This window comes from Muntiacus reevesi, chromosome 1, assembly GCF_963930625.1.
Source record: "Muntiacus reevesi chromosome 1, mMunRee1.1, whole genome shotgun sequence".
Classification (NCBI taxonomy): Eukaryota; Metazoa; Chordata; class Mammalia; order Artiodactyla; family Cervidae; genus Muntiacus; species Muntiacus reevesi.
This window is the reverse complement of record NC_089249.1, coordinates 184,773,395-184,791,640: the sequence shown is the minus strand read 5'-3', so window position 1 is coordinate 184,791,640 and position 18,246 is coordinate 184,773,395. Positions and strand designations below refer to the sequence as shown.

General features: G+C 54.9%; 1 protein-coding gene across 12 annotated transcripts in view; it reads left to right on the top strand.

The window, feature by feature from the left end:
• MYO9B (myosin IXB) overlaps positions 1-18,246 on the top strand; it is a 108,937-nt gene that overhangs the window by 80,497 nt on the left and 10,194 nt on the right. For 11 of the 12 annotated variants that reach the window (XM_065917482.1, XM_065917483.1, XM_065917477.1 and 8 more), the window contains 13 exons: positions 647-760; positions 2,118-2,157; positions 3,228-3,350; positions 4,793-4,873; positions 6,959-7,069; positions 9,301-9,423; positions 10,534-10,683; positions 10,767-10,933; positions 11,853-12,758; positions 13,881-13,953; positions 14,130-14,248; positions 16,977-17,110; positions 17,390-17,580. In XM_065917482.1, the coding sequence (XP_065773554.1) occupies positions 647-760; positions 2,118-2,157; positions 3,228-3,350; positions 4,793-4,873; positions 6,959-7,069; positions 9,301-9,423; positions 10,534-10,683; positions 10,767-10,933; positions 11,853-12,758; positions 13,881-13,953; positions 14,130-14,248; positions 16,977-17,110; positions 17,390-17,580 (2,332 nt within the window). The remainder of the gene's footprint in view (positions 1-646; positions 761-2,117; positions 2,158-3,227; positions 3,351-4,792; positions 4,874-6,958; positions 7,070-9,300; positions 9,424-10,533; positions 10,684-10,766; positions 10,934-11,852; positions 12,759-13,880; positions 13,954-14,129; positions 14,249-16,976; positions 17,111-17,389; positions 17,581-18,246) is intronic. The other variant, XM_065917484.1, reaches the window with a different exon arrangement.

Below are 18,246 nucleotides of genomic sequence, written 5' to 3'. Positions count from 1 at the left end.
TAAGGTTGAATTCTGGGGGGTGAGTATCTTCAGCTGGAGTGTCACCCTTGGGGCTCTGCCGGGCCACGCTGTGATGGGGCTGTACTGGGTGCTGCAAGGAGTGGGGCAGCCTCCCCGGCCCCCACCTCCAGATGCCAGTCAAGCCCCCACCCCAGTCAGAACAACCAAGCATCACCCCAGTTATAATCCTGTGTGAGTTCCACTTCATTCCTCCCAAGGCATTTCTTGAAGCCGACAAGGAGGCAGACATATAGCCACAGAACCATCACGAGAAACCCATCTGCTTCCGACAGAACTCTCCCCGGTCTCCTGTTTTCAGTGGCCCGTGGGTGCTTTCTATAGACTCCAACAGGCTCAAACACGAGGCCTTTTCCAGTGATCCGAGATGCCCTGTTGCAAATTCTGTTCAGCCCCACGTGTCCCCACCCCCTCCCCCACTGCCGGAGGATGGCAGACCCTCCTTGGGGTGGCCGAACCCTGACTTCCCCGTGCAGGAGGGAGTGGTGGCAACCTTCAGCCCTTCCCCAGGTTGCATGTTTTGGCTCCAGTGGCCTGGAGACGGTCCCGACCGTGCCAGGGACCCCAAGGTGGCGGGCCCACTGCTCTAACCCCATCTTCTCTCTGTCACTGCACCCCCTCCCCCCAGCGATTTGCATGACCAAATCATCCGGAGTATCAAAGGATTGCCCTGGCAGGGTGACGACCCCCGTAAGCTTCTCCAGTCCCTCAATCGGCTCCAGAAACCCCGCACCTTCATCCCGTGAGTCCCCCCCAAGGTTGTGGGCACCCCCCTCTCCCCCACAAGTGCAACGAGCGCCTCCCCACCCCAGACACCCTCCCCACCCGACCCCCCCGCCTACAGGGGCTTCCCATAACACTGAATGAGCCGCTGTCCATGCCGCGCTGTCTTGTGGTTCTGTTCTCACGCCAGCCGTCGCTAAGTGGTCCTCGTCATACTCCCCTCCTAGTGTCTGCACCCTGACCCAAATCCTTGCCAGCCCCCCAGTGTCCAGCACAGCTTCCCAGGAACGCTTCTGCCATGAAGCAGCTGATTTTCTGCCCCCAAACCTGCCGAGCAAGGCTTGCTTCCCCCCGCCCCAACCTTTGCCAATATGAGCTTATAAAGAAGCCTCAGAGGCAGGGTGTGCAATCTTGAGGACCTCTGTGCATCCCATGACCCTGCTTTGTGGGTGTGATGCAGTAGAAAGGGCCGGAAGCCACACAGATGAGATTTGGACCCCCCCCTTATCATTGTATGACCTGAGTGCTCTGAGCATTCACCCTCTGTCTGCAAAGCAAGGGGTAGCAGTTTTCATACCCTCCAGCCCAGCAGGCAGCCACCTCAACCTGTGGGCACCAGCAACTGCTTAGGGCTCAGGCCGAGGAAAACAAAGCTTGTGCCTGCAGTGATGCCTGTTTGCAAAGTCATTTTTATGATGCCTCATTCCACCCCACGGCGATAAACGTGAAACATGACACAAAGAACCTCAGAGCCAAGCCTCTGGCAGATCTGCAGGGAACCATTTCCTCAGCAGGTCTTAGAAACTTCCCAGGCTGCAATTTTTTTAAAAAATCTTTTCTTGTCTGCAAGATTCCATTAAGTATCTAAGAATGTGCGGGTGGCCCCCCCCCCGCCGCCGCCTCGGCCAAAAAGATCAGCTTTTGTTTTTAACCTGCTGCCAGTTCAAGTCCTTAGGCCCCCATACACCCAGGCCCTGTCTCAGTTCTTTGAGAGACAGATCCCTGAACCGGCCACCCGGGCAGGGGCCCCAGAAGGGTCTTTGGACTGCTTTGGGTCCCAGCATGTAGCAAGTAGAGCTGGGACACCTGGTAGACCCGGCTGCATGGGGTCCCTCGGAGCCCCCTTTGGGACATCTCACAGTCATTCTGTGAGATCCAGCAGCGCCCCCCAGACACCCAGGGGCCCCTGCCACCTCAGGGGCAGCCGCTGGCCCACGGTCCCTGGCGAGGCGGCGGCCTCGTTGCACTTGTGCCTCCGGACTCTCGCTCTCTCTGTTCTCGCTCCATCTAACCCGCAAGGCGTGGCTTGCTAAACTAACCCAGAGCCAGACACTGTGTTCCTTCTGTTCACAAAACCATTTTTAATATTTTGACAGGAAAAGTAAAGGTATCAAACAAAAGCAGATCATTCCAAAGGTAAACACACACAACACCGCCCAACACCACCTCGCGAGCAGCTGGCTCGCATCGTGTTTCTAGAAAGCGGGGTGGGGCGGGGGCTTTTACCTTCTCGAGCTTCTCTAATTCTTTCTCTTTCCTTCCCTCTCCCTTTTCCCCTCTAAAAAACTGTCTCCTGTTGAAATGACACAGAGGGGTCTTTGTTTGGGTTTTCTAGAAGCAGGACCTGTGGTGTGGTCTCTGCACAAGTGGTGTACAGTGGGGAAGTCCCAGGAGAAACCTGAGGTGGGGGACGTCAGGAAGTGGGCTCAGCCTGACCCCGGGGAACCCAGGAGTGTCAGCTGTACCTCAGAGCTTACCTCACCAAGAGGCGATGGGACCCTCCTATCATATCCCCGCGTTGGGTGTCTTTAGCTGCGAGCCAACTCCAAGAGGGTGGGATGGGCTCGTCAGCGCCTGGGCATCCAGGGAGGAGGCCTGTCAGCCAGGGCGGTCCCGTTGGGAAGGGGGCAGCTGTGCATCGCTGGCAGCCTAGACCCCAGCAGCCAGCCTTGGCTGCACACCCAGGCGCACCCAGGCGCCCTGTCTCATCTCCACGTACAGCGTGCTGAGGGATTCTGAAATTAGAAAGCGAGAGCAGCCGCCCAGTCCACTCAGTCTGGCCAGCAGGTGGGACAGCACTAGCCCCCACCTTGTATCGACAGTGAGGGTTGGCCCACGGGAGGGCCGGCCGGGTGAGCACTCATAGCAACATGGGGTGCTTGGCACGCCTCGAACTGCACAGAGGGAAGCCAGCACTCCGTAGCACTTGGTTTCTGGGCACTCAGGCCACTAGTGGCTGTAATCAGCTCTCTCGGAGGCGGTACCATCCACAGGTTGCAGCTCGGGCTCAGTCCCCTAGTGAGGTCACCACTGCTGCCCGCCAGGCCCCCCTGCCCCAACCCCGTCTCTGACAGCACAGCCCCCAGACTGAGCCTGAGAGCTGCCACCCCAGGGGGCATTGTCCTGGCTCTGGGGCCGCACGAGATGCCTCCCAGTGCACCCTGGGGCTTTGGGAGGGCAGGCCAGACCCTGCGATTCTGTCCTAGAACCTGCTGGACTCCAAGTCCCTGAAGCTGATCATCAGTATGACCCTGCACGACCGTACTACCAAGTCCCTGCTACACCTGCACAAGAAGAAGAAACCGCCCAGCATCAGTGCCCAGTTCCAGGTGGGTGGCCCGGGGGGCGTGGAAGGGGGTGCTGAGCTCTGCCTGGCACTCACGTGGCTGGGCCAAAACTAGCCTAGCACAGGGAGCTTCTCATTATCACCAGGCTTCCTGACCGTAGCACTGTTTGCCATTTGGGGTTGGGTCATTCTCCATGGTGAGGGCCATCCTGTGTGTTGTGGGGCATTGAGCAACATTGCTGGCCTCCACCCACCAGACGCTGGTAGCGTTGTCCAGACATGACTACCAAAACGTCTCCAGATAGTGCCAAGGCTCCCTGGGGGAATACAGTCACCCTTGGTGGAGAACCACCAACTTAAAAGAGTCATGAGGCAGCGTGTGAGTTAATGTGAACACTGAACTGTGTCCTTAGATCACATTTCCCTTCTTTCCCGGGTTGCCAGGAAGCTCAGCGACACTTACTTCTTTTCTCAGTGGGGTCCAATGGCCGGTGAGGGCTTCTCTGGTGGCTCAGTGGTAAAGAATCCACCTGCCAAGGCAGGAGATGCAGGTTGAATCCCTGGGTCAGGAAGGTCCCCTGGAGGCGGAAATGGCAACCCACTCCAGTATTCTTGCCTGGAAAATCCCATGGACAGAGGAGCCTGGTGGGCTACAGTTGATGGGGTCACATGAGTCGGACATGAGTTAGCAACTAAACAACAAATGGCCGCAGACTCTCACCATTAACTTTTCTGTTCCTTCCCATTCTCCACAATCTAAGTCTTTTCCTTCCACTTCAGCTTTTATATATATATATATATATATATATAATTACATCATTTAGGAACTCCCACAATACCCTTTTGTAAATAGCAGGCCAGAGACCAAAATCACTACAACCATGATCCCTTCTGAGGCTGACTTTTTTTTTTTTCAATCAGAGAATTTAATGTATGGTACTGGTTAAACAGGTACTAGAGGACTGAGAAGGCAGAAGGGGAACAGAGAAGGAACATTGAGGTAGTAACCATGGGCAGGAGCTTGTACCTCTAAGGCTGAAGGAACAAAAGAAACAGTTTGGGATTCCTAGAATTTAGGCACTCGGAAGTGAGGCCCTGCAGAGCTCAACCTCTGATAAGAAGGTGGCCGCCAGCTGGTGCTGACATTTCTGTGGGAGCAGGAGGAGACGGGTTCTGTTACTAACCTGGGTTCTTGGCCTCCTTTGACATGTGATTTAAATCCCTAGAAAGAGTTAATCTGGTTCCACCACCTCCCCCCCCCCCCTTTCACCTGATACAGAAACATAGCGGCCCTCAGCCACGGGGACCCACAGCTCCCTTGGGGACCGTCTGGGGTAGCACAGCCTCCTGCTGCAGCCTCCCCTGTTCCCTGTCAGCACAGAGACACCCCTGTTGATGCAGGAAGGTGACCTGGATCCCCTTCCCTTGAGGGACGTGCCCCCAAGGGGGTCCCAGCTCAACACCTTACCTCCTCTCTCTCCTCAGACTTCCCTGAATAAGCTCCTGGAGGCACTGGGGAACGCAGAGCCCTTCTTCATCCGCTGCATCCGCTCCAACGCCGAGAAGGTAAGGGGCTCCCCCATCTCCGGGGTGGTGAAAGCCAAGCCCAGGTCTGGAGACTGGCAGGGAGTGTTACGGTGTGTCTAGGGGTGGGGGAGTGCTGGGAGTCAGGAGGGGTGGTCAGGAGTCCTGGAGGAAGCAAGTGTCCACACAGGTTTCGGGGACTGGAGGAGGCTGGTTCTGCTACCAGCCAGGGATCCTGGCCTCCTTTGACTTGTATTTTAAAAGTGTGCTCTAGCCAGCCAGGAGTGGCAGGGATCAGCAGGAGGCAGCCAGGGCCATCTAGTGACCAGCTAGGAACAGAGAGACATCCTCTGGAACATGGGGGATTTCCCAGTGGCTCAGCGGTAGGGAATCCATCTGCAATGCAAGAGACGCAGGTTCGATCCCTGGGTCGGGAAGATCCCCTGGAGGAAGGCACAGCAACCCACTCCAGTATTCTAGCCTGGAGAAACCCATGGACAGAGGAGCCTGGCGGGCCACAGTCTGGAGGGTCACAAAGAGTCAGACATGACTGAAGCAACTGAGTATGCATGCGTGCACTGGAACATGGAGGGGCCCCAGAGAAATTTGGCTTGAGGACGGACAGGTCAGGTTGCTCTTCAACTGTATCCCCAAAGCAGTCAGCATAGAAAATGTGCCAGATGGGAGAGGCTGAGGTCAGAAAACAGGAGCCCAGAGCCTGCTGCTCATCCTGAACTTTCTGGGAAGACAGCACCAGTGGGGGCCCCAGCAGCCAGTTCAGCCCCTGCTGCCAGGCTTTCCTCACCCCAGAGGTCCACTGGCAATTCTGTGCCCTCGAGAACTTTGCTGGAGCCATTCAGGACTTGGGCTCTCTGCCGGGCACGAGCGGATCTCTGAACAAGGACATCCTCGTGACTCTTCGCCTATGCTGTCTGTCTCTACTCTTCCTGCTTCCGTTCCTCTTCCCTGCTCCTGGGATGTTCCGCTGACCTCCAGAGCCCAGCTTGGCCCTGCCAGGTGCCAAGGCTTCCATCACCAGGCGAGGACCTGGACTCAGGCTCTCTCATCCTCCCTCACCCCATTCCTAGTCCCCCAGGGACGGCAGCTCAGTGGTTCCTGTCCCTGCCCCCACCTTCCACCAGCTGCAGAATCAGACCCACTTTCCCCACCTGTTTGGATTTTACCTCAACATTGGACAACTCAGAAAACACTCCAACACCTGCTCTGGGCAAGAGGCATGCCCACAGCTTATTCTTCGCTGTTGAGCATCTGTCCTGTGTACTTTAGGGTATTGAGTAGCATTCTCTTCAGTCTTGGGGAGCCCACCAAATACCAGAAGCATCTCCAGTCCTGTCATGACATCCTTTGCCTCATGCCTTTCCCTTCCCTCCATCCACTTAAAATAACATGCACCAGCATGGAGTCCAGGCCACTGAGCTCTGGGCTGGAAGCTCACTGAACCCAGCTCGTTTCAGCCTCTCCTCTCCCTCACCCCCAACCCTCCAGCAGCAAGCACTTCCCTGCATACCTGTCCATGGCTTGGGCTCCCCTTTCTCCTCGGGGTCTTCACCTAGCTGCTTGCTGCCCTCCTCCCCTACCTGTCCTCTTAGCTCTCAGGACTTGGTCCAGGGTCCCCTCTCCTGTAACACCTCCCGCGGCCCAGCCATGTGTTCTTTCTGCTGGATCCCCAGTACTCATCCTGATACCTGGCACAGAATATGAGTCCAGCACAGGTTTGGGAAGGGGCCTTTAAGAAATAAATCTTTGCACGAATTTATCTTAAGTTAGTCAGTGAGAAGTAGTATCTGTCTCCCCAACAGCAGGGAACAGAGTAGATCAGATGCCATGTTTCCTAGAAGAGATGAATGCCTCAGGTATCACTGCTGAGCAGCCCTACTTCTTTATTGCAAAAAGCATGACTGGAGCAAAGAAAAAAAAACCAGGTGCCCACAGCTGCCAGGCTGGGAACAATTCCCAGACCAGCCCCGGCCCATGGGTGTGCACTGACTGCATCCGTATCTGTAGTCCAGAGGGATGGCAGTCACGTGGGAATCAGCACCCCCTCCCAGGGCTGCCTGTCCCCAGCCACCTGCAGACGTCTTCCCTGATGGCTCAATCCCGTTTCAGAAAGAGCTGTGTTTCGATGATGAGCTGGTGCTGCAGCAGCTGCGTTACACGGGCATGCTGGAGACCGTGCGGATCCGGAGGTCAGGCTACAGCGCCAAGTACACATTCCAGGTAGGACGCATTCATGCACGCGCATGGCTCTCTGGATACTGGCCACCTCCAGGGAGAACACTTCTCTGGGGCCTGAGCCTGGCAGGTTACTTTCCATCAGGGTTTCTCCACCCTGATACTGATACCTGAGTAGGGAAGATCCCCTGGAGAAGGAAATGGCAATCAACTCCAGTATTCTTGCCTGGGAAATCTCATGAACAGATGAGCCTGGCAGGCTGAAGTCCATGGGGGTCTACAAAAAAGTCAGACACAGCTAAGTGACTAACAACAATAACTGTTGATATTTGTACCGGATCGTTCTTTCTCATAGTAGGTGGGGGTCAGGCGGCGTGTTAAACCAAACAGGGAAGAGGGAGCCACACAAGCAGATCCCTGTGTAACTTGGCCCTTTATTGGGCATTTTCTGTAACAGGCACTTGTTTTTCTTTCTCCAATCTTTATTTTTTTCTTAATATATATATTTTATTGAAGTATAGTTGATTTACAGTGTTTCAGGTACACAGCAAGGTGATTCAGTTATACGTATACACATGTATTATTTTTCTTTTTTTTTTAATTTTTATTTATTTATTTATTTATTTATTTTTTATTTTTTTTATTTTTCATCGGGTTTTGTCATACATTGATACGAATCAGCCATAGAGTTACACATATTCCCCATCCCGATCCCCCCTTCCACCTCCCTCTCCACCCGATTCCTCTGGGTCTTCCCAGTGCACCAGGCCGGAGCACTTGACTCATGCTTCCCACCTGGGCTGGTGATCTGTTTCACCATAGATAATATACATGCTCTTCTTTCGAAACATCCCACCCTCACCTTCTCCCACAGAGTTCAAAAGTCTGTTCTGTACTTCTGTGTCTCTTTTTCTGTTTTGCATATTATTATTTTTCAAATTATTTTCCATTACAGGTTATTACAAGATATGGATTTGTCTCTGTGCTTATAATAGACACTTTTATACCCAGCTCTTTTATTCTGCCAACCAGCTGCAAGGGGGCCCTGGTTCCTATTTTCTCAGTATGGAAACTGAGACCCAAGGAAATGATGACTTCAGGGCTTTCTAGAAACACAGAGACTGGGCTTTCTCGAAACACAGAGACTCACTAGTAACCCCAAATTTGTGAAGACCAAATTTCAACAGATTCTCCACTATGTCACCATTGACAGTTGAGGCTGAGTCATGGCTCTGCGGTGAGGGCCACCCTGTGCACCATTGTGTATTGAGTAGCATCCCTGGCCTCCACCCACAGGATGCCAGGAACACTATTCCCCTGAGTTCTGACAACCCAAGATGTCTCCATTTAACACCAAACATCCCCAGGGGGTAGCATAGCCCAGGTGGAGAATCTTTGGCTTATGTGGGGAGATGGCAGCAGCTGTGCAGGGCTTGAGTGAGCACTGGGCCTGAGCCTAGAGCTGGAAGCGCCTGATCCCCATTCCATGGTTACCTGCATGGCCTCAGGTATGTGGCTGCATTGTGGCATGCCTCCCCTTCTCATCCACAGAGATGGGAATATCATCTTTCTGATCTGCATAAGCAGGAAAGGCACATTACCAAAAAGGGAGAAAATGCTGGTGTGTTTCACTCATGATTGGCTATTAAAAATTCAGGATAACTGTTTACTTGTTTGCTTAAGAAGGGCATACCAGGACTTCTCTGATGGTCCAGAAGACTCCATGCTCCCAATGCAGGGGGCACAGGGTTGATCCCTGATTGGGGACATAGCATCTCATGGCACAGCATAGCCAAAAAAAGGTCAGGGGGCATAACTTGGGAATTTTCCCAGTGGTCCAGTAGTTAGGATGCTGCTCTTCTACTGCAGGGGATGCAGATTCAACCCCTGGTCAGGAAACTTAGATCCCACATGCCATGCAGTGAAAAAAAGGCATACCTGCAGCTACGGTTCAGCCCTCTAATGAATCACAGACTGTGAGCCCCCCAAGGTCAACTTCATCTTCTGGCTCTCCACCAACAACGCCAGCACCCAGCAGGTCCTCGTGATGATCACTCTCCCACCGACTGAAAGATCCAGTGCTCTGTGTCTGCGACAGTCTTTCTTAAGCTTCAGACTATTTCAGAAAGTCCCAGACCTTAGTTTTGTCAACACTATTCACATCAATCCAAGTTTTGGCTTCGGAAATGACTTGCCCAGGGAGTTGCTAGAGCCGTGCTCTCTCTGGTGGCAGAAACCCTCACATAGATTCTCCTTTCTTACACAAAATCACCCAGGATTTCACGGAGCAGTTCCAGGTGCTTCTCCCTAAGAATGCCCAGCCCTGCAGGGAGGTCATCTCTGCCCTGCTGGAGAAGATGGACATAGACAAGAGGAGCTACCAGATCGGCAAGACCAAGGTCAGCAATTGCAGCCCTCGGAGGGCCCTTGTACCCATGTCTTCCACTCCACATGGGGTCCTCTCACAGCCCACACCATTCCCTGGATAATGAGGGCTCTGCTGAGGAAGTACGTTTCTTGGGGTGCAGCACGTTATTTCTTCCCGGAAACCAGAGGGACAGAGTGTGGGGCTCAAGCATCAGTTTCTCAGTTTCTCATTTGTAGGCTAGGAGCCATCATACCAGGGTGTCCAAGGGACTGGTCAGAAACCTTTGTAATGGCGCACAGCTCCCCAGCAAGTTAATCGTGTAGAGTTAGCACCTGACCCAGCAGTTCCCCTCCTAGATATAAACCCAAAAGAACTGAAAACATGTGCAAATGAATCCTAGTACGTGTACATTCATAGCAGCACATTCTAGTCACAACTGCCAAAGGGTAGAAATAGCCCCTGTGTCCATGAACAGATGATGGATAAATAAAACGTGGGCCATTCACATAGTGGAATCTTACTCAGTTCTGATACACGCTTACATGGATGAACCTTGAAAATGTTAACACTGAGTGGAAGAAGCCAGGCACGAAAGGTCCTATAGTGTATGATCCAGTTTATATGAAACATCCAGAACAGGTAAATTGATAAAAACGGAAAGCTGGGGCTTCCCTGGTGGTCCAGTGGTTACGACTCTGCACTTCCAATGCCAGGGATGCAGGTTCAATCCTGGTTCGGGGACTAAGATCCAACATGCTATGTGATGTGACCCCCCCCCAAAAAATTTTAAAAATAAGACACAGCAGATTAGGGGTTGCCAGGGCCTGAGGGAGGGGGATTAGGAAGTGACTACTAACAGATACAGAGTTTCCCTTGGGAGTGATGACATGTTTCATAGCCGGATGCAGGTGACAGCTGCACGATATCATGAAAGTACTAAGTGCCACCAAGTTATTCACTTTAAATGGTTCATTTTATGTTATGGGAATTCTATCTCAACGTGTATTTTTTTTTAAAAGCTCCTCTTGGTCAGGTCAGTAGTCAGTACACCAGCTCGGCCTCGCTCACTGCCAGGTGGGCTGAGCAGACCTGAGGACAGGGGTGCTCGAGGCCTCGCTGACCCGTCCTCTGCCCGCCCCAGGTCTTCCTGAAGGAGACTGAGCGGCAGGCCCTGCAGGAGACACTGCACCGAGAGGTCGTGCGAAAGATCCTGCTGCTGCAGAGCTGGTTCCGGATGGTGCTGGAGCGCAGGCACTTCCTGCAGACGCGGCGGGCGGCCATCATCATCCAGGTGCCCGGGGGGCCCGCGGGGCGGGGCGTGAGGGTGGCTGGGGTCACGCGCACCCAGCCCCTGAACGCCCCCTCCGCTCTCAGGCCTGCTGGCGGTCCTACCGCGTCCGCCGGGCACTGGAGAGGACGCAGGCGGCCGTGTTCCTCCAGGCCGCGTGGAGGGGCTACCGGCAGCGGGCAGCCTACCGGCGCCAGAGACAGAGCATCATCCGCCTCCAGAGCCTCTGCCGGGGGCACCTGCAGCGCAAGAGGTGAGCAGAATGGGACCGAGCACCCCCCCCCAACCCCCCAGAACATTCCACCCACTCAACACTCAAGCGCTACCTGAGATAGCACCTGGCCGGCAGAGCTGTCAGGATGTCCCTGTCTGGATGCAGGGAGGCCGAGGAGGGGCTGGCAGGCGTCTAGCCAGTCTAGGCACACTGGGCCCCAGAGAGACACTCCAGGGCTGGTAGGTGGCACCTATGGCAACCCCAGGTCACCATTGGTGGCACTCAGTCTCTGCCAGAGGACCCCCCCGCCCCCGCCACCGCCCACTGCACCTGCCCACCCCCAGCCACTGAGCAGAACACCGGGACTCAGAGGGTTCAGGCTACCGGGACCAACCCTCAGGGGGCCTCCTTGTCACTCACGGGGAATCCACCCGGCCAGGAACCCCAGAGGAATTCAGAGAGTTCTGAACAGATCCCTCCTGCAACAAACCTAGTGAAGTTCTCTCTGACCCTGATGGCTCAGACGGTAAAGAGTTCCTGCAGTGCAGGAGACCCAGGTTCGATCCCTGGGTCAGGAAGATACCCTAGAGAAAGAAATGACTACCCACTCCAGTATTCTTGCCTGGAGAATCCCACGGACAGAGGAGCCTGGCAGGCTACAGTCCATGGAGTACAGTCCAGAGTTGGACCCGACTGAGCAACCAGCACTTCTCACTTTTTTCACTGAACCCATTAGGCAGCAGTGCCTATGACAATATGAGGCTATTCCCTGTCTCCCCCTTTGCTGACTGAGGATGGGCCCACCTTTCCCAAAGCATCTCTGGGGGCCAGGGTCTCACCCCTTGGCAGAGGGGGAGCCTGGCCCCCCAACCCTGTACCTGCAGGTGGAACAGGGCTCCCCAATGCCCTGGGTGGATTTGCTCCTGAACCCACCTCCTTTCCTCCCCCACCCCACCAGCTTCAGCCAGATGGTGGAGGAGAAGAAGAAGGCTGAAGAGAAGGAGAGGGAAGCTGAGCAAGCCGCGAAGGAGGAAACCACCGAGGCCGAGCTGGCCCAGGTAGCTGGGCCAGAACCTGAGCAGGGCCTAGAACCCTCCACGGAGGGTGAGCCTTTGGACCTAGAGTCCGAGGTATGGCCCAGCGATGGGGCTCCCCCAGCCGAGAGCTGCCAACCTGAGAAGGAGGTCCCGAGTGTGGAGAAGGCGCCCCCAACCCAGAAACACACAGCTGAAGGTCGCGAGAAAGTGCCCCGCAGCCGGGAGAAGCGTGAATCACGGCGACAGCGGGGGCTGGAGCACGTGAAGCTCCAGAACAAGCACATCCAGTCCTGCAAGGACGAGCTCACCCTCAGAGAACTTTCTGGAAAGGCTGTCCCAGGGTCAGAGGAGAGCCTCCCAGAAGACAGAAAGGAGGGCAGGGAAGATGAAAGCCCTTCGGATGCCAGGACTGAGATGGAGATGGCGGCCCCCAAGAAGCAGCCTCATGTGCCCCCACAGGCCATGCCAAGCAGCCCGGACTCGGGAGAAGCCCAGGCCGGGAGCCCCAGGCCCGGCCACGAGGAACGACCCACCAGCCTGGCCCTGGACAGCAGGGTCGCCGTGCCGGGACCCAGTGCCAGCCCAGAGACCCCCAAGGACAAGAGCAAGCCAGGGATCAGCCCCAGGGCCCAGGAAAGGCCCAGCAGTCCTGGAGGCTCCACGCAGATTCAACGGTACCGGGATCCTGACACTGAGCGGCTGGCCAACGCCGTGGAGATGTGGCGGGGCAAGAAGCTGATGACCGCGGGCAGCAGCTCCATGCTGAGTCAGTCCCTGGACCTCAGTGAGCGGCACCGGGCCGTGGGGGCCACCCTCACGCCCACAGAGTAAGCCTGCACCCACCTTTGTCCGAGCGAGGGCTGGGGCTGCTGGGGGAGGGGGGTGGCTGCACAGCCGTGCCCAGCATCATGCATCTCAGAAACACGTGCGGTTCTGTGCCCGAGAGCCGACACCGGGTGGGCAGCAGCCCCAGGGAAGCAGGGCACCCGAGGGAAGATTGGGAAAGACGAAGCCCCTGCCCGAATGATCCCTACTCACACAGGGAGCCTGCAGCCTTGTGGGGGGGCGGGTGGGCCTCAGGTTTAGGTTCCCCCTCCAGCCTGCCTGGACCTCAGTTTCCTCATCAACGGGTGGGGGTGATTGCGCACATACATGTAGAGGTTGAAGGAGGAGCTCTCGACACACCTGGACCCCTTCTTCTTGTTCATTTGTTAAGTTGTGGCCGATTCTTCATGGCCCCATGGACTACACCTCACCAGGCTTCCCTGTCCTTCACCATCTCCCAGAGTTTGCTCGAACTCATGTCCATTGAGTCAGTGATGCCGTCCAACCATCTCATCCTCTGTCGCCCCCTTCTCCTCCTGCCCTCAGTCTTTCCCAGCATCAGGGTCTTTTTCAATGCTTTGACTCTTCACATCACGTGGCCAAAGTATTGGAGCTTCAGTATCAGTCCTTCCAGTGAATATCCAAGGTTGATTTCCTTTAAGATTAACAGGTTTGATCTCCTTGCTGTCCAAGGGACTCTCAGAAGTCTTCTTGAACACCACAGTTAAAAGCATCCATTCTTCAGTGCCAGCGTTCTTTATGGTCCAACTTTCACGTCGATATGTGGCTCCTGGAAAAAACTGTAGACCCTGGACCCCTAGTAAGCTAAATATCAGTGACTCCAAGACCCAGCCCCTTGTCGCAGAGGCTAGCTTCTCCAAAGGAAAGAAGAGGTGGAGAAAGACAAACTGCTAGGACAGGCTTTCTTGGCCTCCGTATGACAGGCCTCTGGGGCTGGCTCCATCTCTGTGGTGGGGGCCATCCCGAACACTGTGAGGTACAGAGCAGCATCCCCGGTTTCCCCCTACCAGATGCAGGAGCACCACCCCTCCCCCAGTCCTGGCAACCCCAAATGTCTCCTGCTCACCCTTGTCAGTAAAAGCCACGTTTCTGTGATCTCACAGGGAGAGGCGCGTTTCCTTTTCCACGAGTGACGTCTCCAAGCTCCTCCTGTCCCCATCCCAGACCAAGACTCAGGTAAAGCTTCAGGCAGCGGTTCCTACCCCTGAGGGTTCGAGCCCACTTCCATCTCAGCTGCCCTGGTACCACCAGAAGCCAACGGTGGATAGAAGGCGCGGCGGCGCGGGGAGAATCCCTGCTTTCCCTCTAGCAAGGCCGCCTGCCTCTGCTCACCCAACCCCGCTCCCCTACAGCCTTCTGCCGAAACAGATGGGGAGCCCATCACAAAGAAGCTGGCCATCCAGAAGAAGAAGTCAGCCGACGCAGCCTCAGGGACAGACGCCAGCCTGTCCCCAGGCTCTGCCGATTCTAAGTAGGTGTAGGCTTTGGGGGTGGGCTTGGGTACACCCAGGGTATCCAGGGCCTTCGGTCCCAGAGCAGTCTAATCTCCTAAGCCAATCCCACTCTTGCTGCTGCTGCTTTTTTTGGCCACTCGGTGTGCGGGCTCCTAGTGCGCTGACCAGGGATTGACTCTGACCCCTCAGCAGTGAAGGTGCCGAGTCCTCACCAGTGGGCTGCCAGGGGATTCCCATAAGCCAGTTGCACTTAGGAAGCGCAGTTGGCCTGGAGAAGGAAGTGGCAACCCACTCCAGTATTCTTGCCTGGAAAAGGCCATGGACAGAGGAGCCTGGCGGGCTGCAGCCCATGGGGTTACATCACTGAGCATGTGTGCACGAGGTGGAGGGAGATGGGTTGGTAGCTATAAACTGGTAGAACTAGAAAAAAAAGAAAAGGAAGCGCAGTTGGGGGGCATTTGCTTAGCATTTCCATAAAGAGAGACCACATGGGACACAGATTGTTGCAGCATCAGGATGAAATGATTCCCAGTGAAGCCTGGAGCCAGCGTGGGTCACCTCCGCTGAGGCCACAGGCAGCATCGCTTTGGCCATTTGTGGAATCATTACCGGGCTTCCCAGGTTGCACCAGTGGTAAAGAACCCCCCTGCTAGTTCAGGAGACATAAGAGACTCAGACTCAGTCCCTGGGTCGGGAAGATCCCGTGGAGGAGGGCGTGGCAACCCACTCCAATATTCTTGCCTCGAGAATCCCATGGGCAGAGGAACCTGGTGGGCTACAGTCCATAGAGTCGCAGAGTGGGACATGACCAGAGCGATTCAGCACGCACGAACGGAATCATTACCAGCTCCCAGCACCCCGATCCCCACGTCAGGGAACCCTCCAGGTCTTTGAATCACAAAGTCTGGGTCGCAGCTTTATCCCCAAAAAGTCCCTGCCACGGAGATGTAGCTGGTTCAGAGAGCAGAGGGGTGGGGCTCTGGGACAGGGGAGCCTTGATCCAAACACTGAATGGAAGCCTGAGGATAGCGAGGAGTGGACTGCAGTGGGAAGAGAGAGCCCCCCCACTCTGGGGAGACCCCCACCGCCAAAACAAAGTGCTGCAAACAGGGCAACTTCAGACAATAGGAATTTACTCTCGTGTTTCTGGAGGCCAGAAGTGTGAAATCAGGGTGTGGGCAGGGCCATGTGTCCCTCCAGAGAATCTCAAAGAGGGACCCCTCCTTGCCTCTTCCAGATTCTGGGGGCTGCAGGCACTCCTTGGCTTGTGGCTGCACCCCCTCCCCCACTCTCAGCCTCCATCTTCACATGACATTCTTCTCCTGTCCCCTGTTTCTTCTCTTTTCTGGCTACTCTGGGTCTTGGTTGCTATGTGCAGGCTCAGTAGTTAGAGTGCATGGGCTTAGTTTTCATGAGGCATGTGGAATCTTAGTTCCCCAACCAGGGATCGAACCTGCGTCCCCTGCATTAGAAGGGAGATTCTTTACCACTGAGCCACCAGGGAAGTCCCTTTCTGTCTCTTATGAAGACAACTTGTTACTGGCTTCAGAGCCCACATGGGTAATCCAGAATGACTCAGAATCTTAAGATCCTTTGTTCAGTGTCTTAGTCCATGCAGGCCGCTGTAAAAAAACACCACAGACTGAGCTGAAGGCTGGAAGTCCAAGATCAAGGTGCCAGCAGATTTGGTATCTGGTTCAGAGAGGCCTTCTCACAGCATCCTCACATGGAGGAAGTGGCAAGGGAGCTCTCTGGGGTCTCTTAAAAGGGCACTAATCCCATTCATGAGGGACCCACCCTTGTGACCTAATTACCTCCCAAACTATCACACCATCCCTAACACCATCACACTGGGAGTTAGGCTTCAGTATACAGATTGGAGAAGGAAATGGCTACCTACTCCAGTATTCTTGCCTGGAGAATCCTATGGATGGAGGAGCCTGGTAGGCTACAGTCCACAGGGTTGCATAGAGTCAGACATGACTGAGTGACTTCACTTTCATTTTCATACAGATTTAGGAGGACACATTCAGTCCATAGCATTTAGTCATATCTGTAAAGACCCTTTTCCCAGATAAGGTCATGCTCATAGGCCCTGAGGGTTAGCACATGAACAAATTTTTGGCAGGTGGTCATCATTCACCCCATCATATATCCAGTATCCATAGTATATGATTTTGGGTTTATTCTTTGAGCCCCCCCCCCCCCCCCCAGTAAAACCCTTGTGCCCATAGAATTATCTTGGGTGAGGGAAGAAAGGGAGGGTTTTTTTCTCTCTTTTGCTGTGCAGGCTCTTTGCTGTGGCACATGACCTTCCCTAGTTGTGGCTTAAGGGCTCCAGAGCATGAGGGCTCAGTAGCTAGAGTGAGTGGGCTCAGCTGCCCTGAGGCACGCAGGATCTTGGTTCCCCACCCAGGGATAGAACCCACATTCCCTGCACCTAAAGGCAGATTCTTAATCACTAGCTCACCAGGGAAGTCCCCACTTTTCTTTACATATGAAAATAGGGTGACACTGTGACATCTGCTCACTATCTCAGTCTTCCACCCAACTTCCCTGTCAGTTCACACAAACCAACCTTATTTTTATTAATTTTTTTTCCAACCTTATTTTTAATGGGATTACCTGCCAGTGGTAGCCAGTGAAAGGGCTATTCCTCATTAACAGCAGGTTGACCCTTCCTCTGGCCTCAAATCTGCCTTCACTTCCTGAGACTTAAGCAGAGCCCCCTGTTTTCTCCTATAGATCCACGTTTAAGAGACTTTTCCTTCACAAGAACAAGGATAAGAAATTCAGCCCAGAGGGTGGAGAAGAGACAGAGAGCGCCATACCCGGGCAAGCCATCCAGGAAGCCGCCACCACGAAGAAGAATCTAGAAGGTTGGTCATTCCAGATTCAGAGATGGAGAGCAGAGCCCCTGGGTCCACTGAGGGTCGTCCCAGGTGGGGACCTGAGTCAGCTGTGGGCTGAGTCCTGGTCACACGGTTTCAGGGCTGGTCCCGATCCCCAGAGGCACTTTCTGGCCACAGAACCCAGTGTGCGGGGCGCGGGGCCCTAGTTCCCCATGCTGGTGACTGCACCCCCGAGGCCGACCCACGTCCTCCTCAGAAACCCACCACGCTTACCAGCCTCTCCTGCCCCCTTCCCCACCCCTCCAGTCCCCTCCAGCCACCAGCACCGTCATGCCACAGGTGAGAAGCACCCCAAGGAGCCGGGAGGCAAAGGGAAAAAGAACCGAAACCTCAAGATTGGCAAAATCACGGTGTCGGAGAAGTGGCGAGAGTCCGTGTTCCGCAAGATCACCAACGCCAACGAGCTCAAGTACCTGGATGAATTCCTGCTCAACAAGGTGGGCGGTCGGGGCCCTGGGCCGGGAACGCTGGGGGCAGGGGTCCCACGCAGAGTGGCTCCAGACCTCCCTGGGGGGCCATTCCCACTTGGTAGTTTTCTGAACCGTTACACCAAAGCTCTTACCATATGGGAACAGAAAGGCCAGGTCCATGGTTCCAACACACAGAAGCTTCTGGAAATCACATGCTTCTGTCTGTGTTTGGCATCTGCTGGTTTTCTGCAAAACCCAGCTAGGATTCCCGTGAGATCACTTGTAGCCTGCAGTCATCCTGTTCTGTGCCCATACTGACATGCCGGCAAATGTGTGTCTTATTACAAGGACTGCACAGAATGAAGCATCTGATTCTGGGACGCAGCCCCACCCTTCACCCACTGAAATCGTCCAGAGTACACAGGCGCATGCACACGTGGGTTGCGCGCCCGGCAGATGCGTTTTATTCTGCAGCTCCTGCCCAGGAAGTTTGACATCTGCCGAATGAAGACACTTGGTGTGCTGTCTCACAGCGCCCCTTGGGGGCAGTTTCCTGCTTTCTCCACGTGAGGAAGCACTGGTGTCCCGAATAACCTTCTAAGCAGAATACCAGACATACACCGAGTGCCGCCAGGCTGTTCCTAGGTCCTGTGGCCCTTCCTCGCCCTACCACGCAGCTGCAGTTGCTTGTGA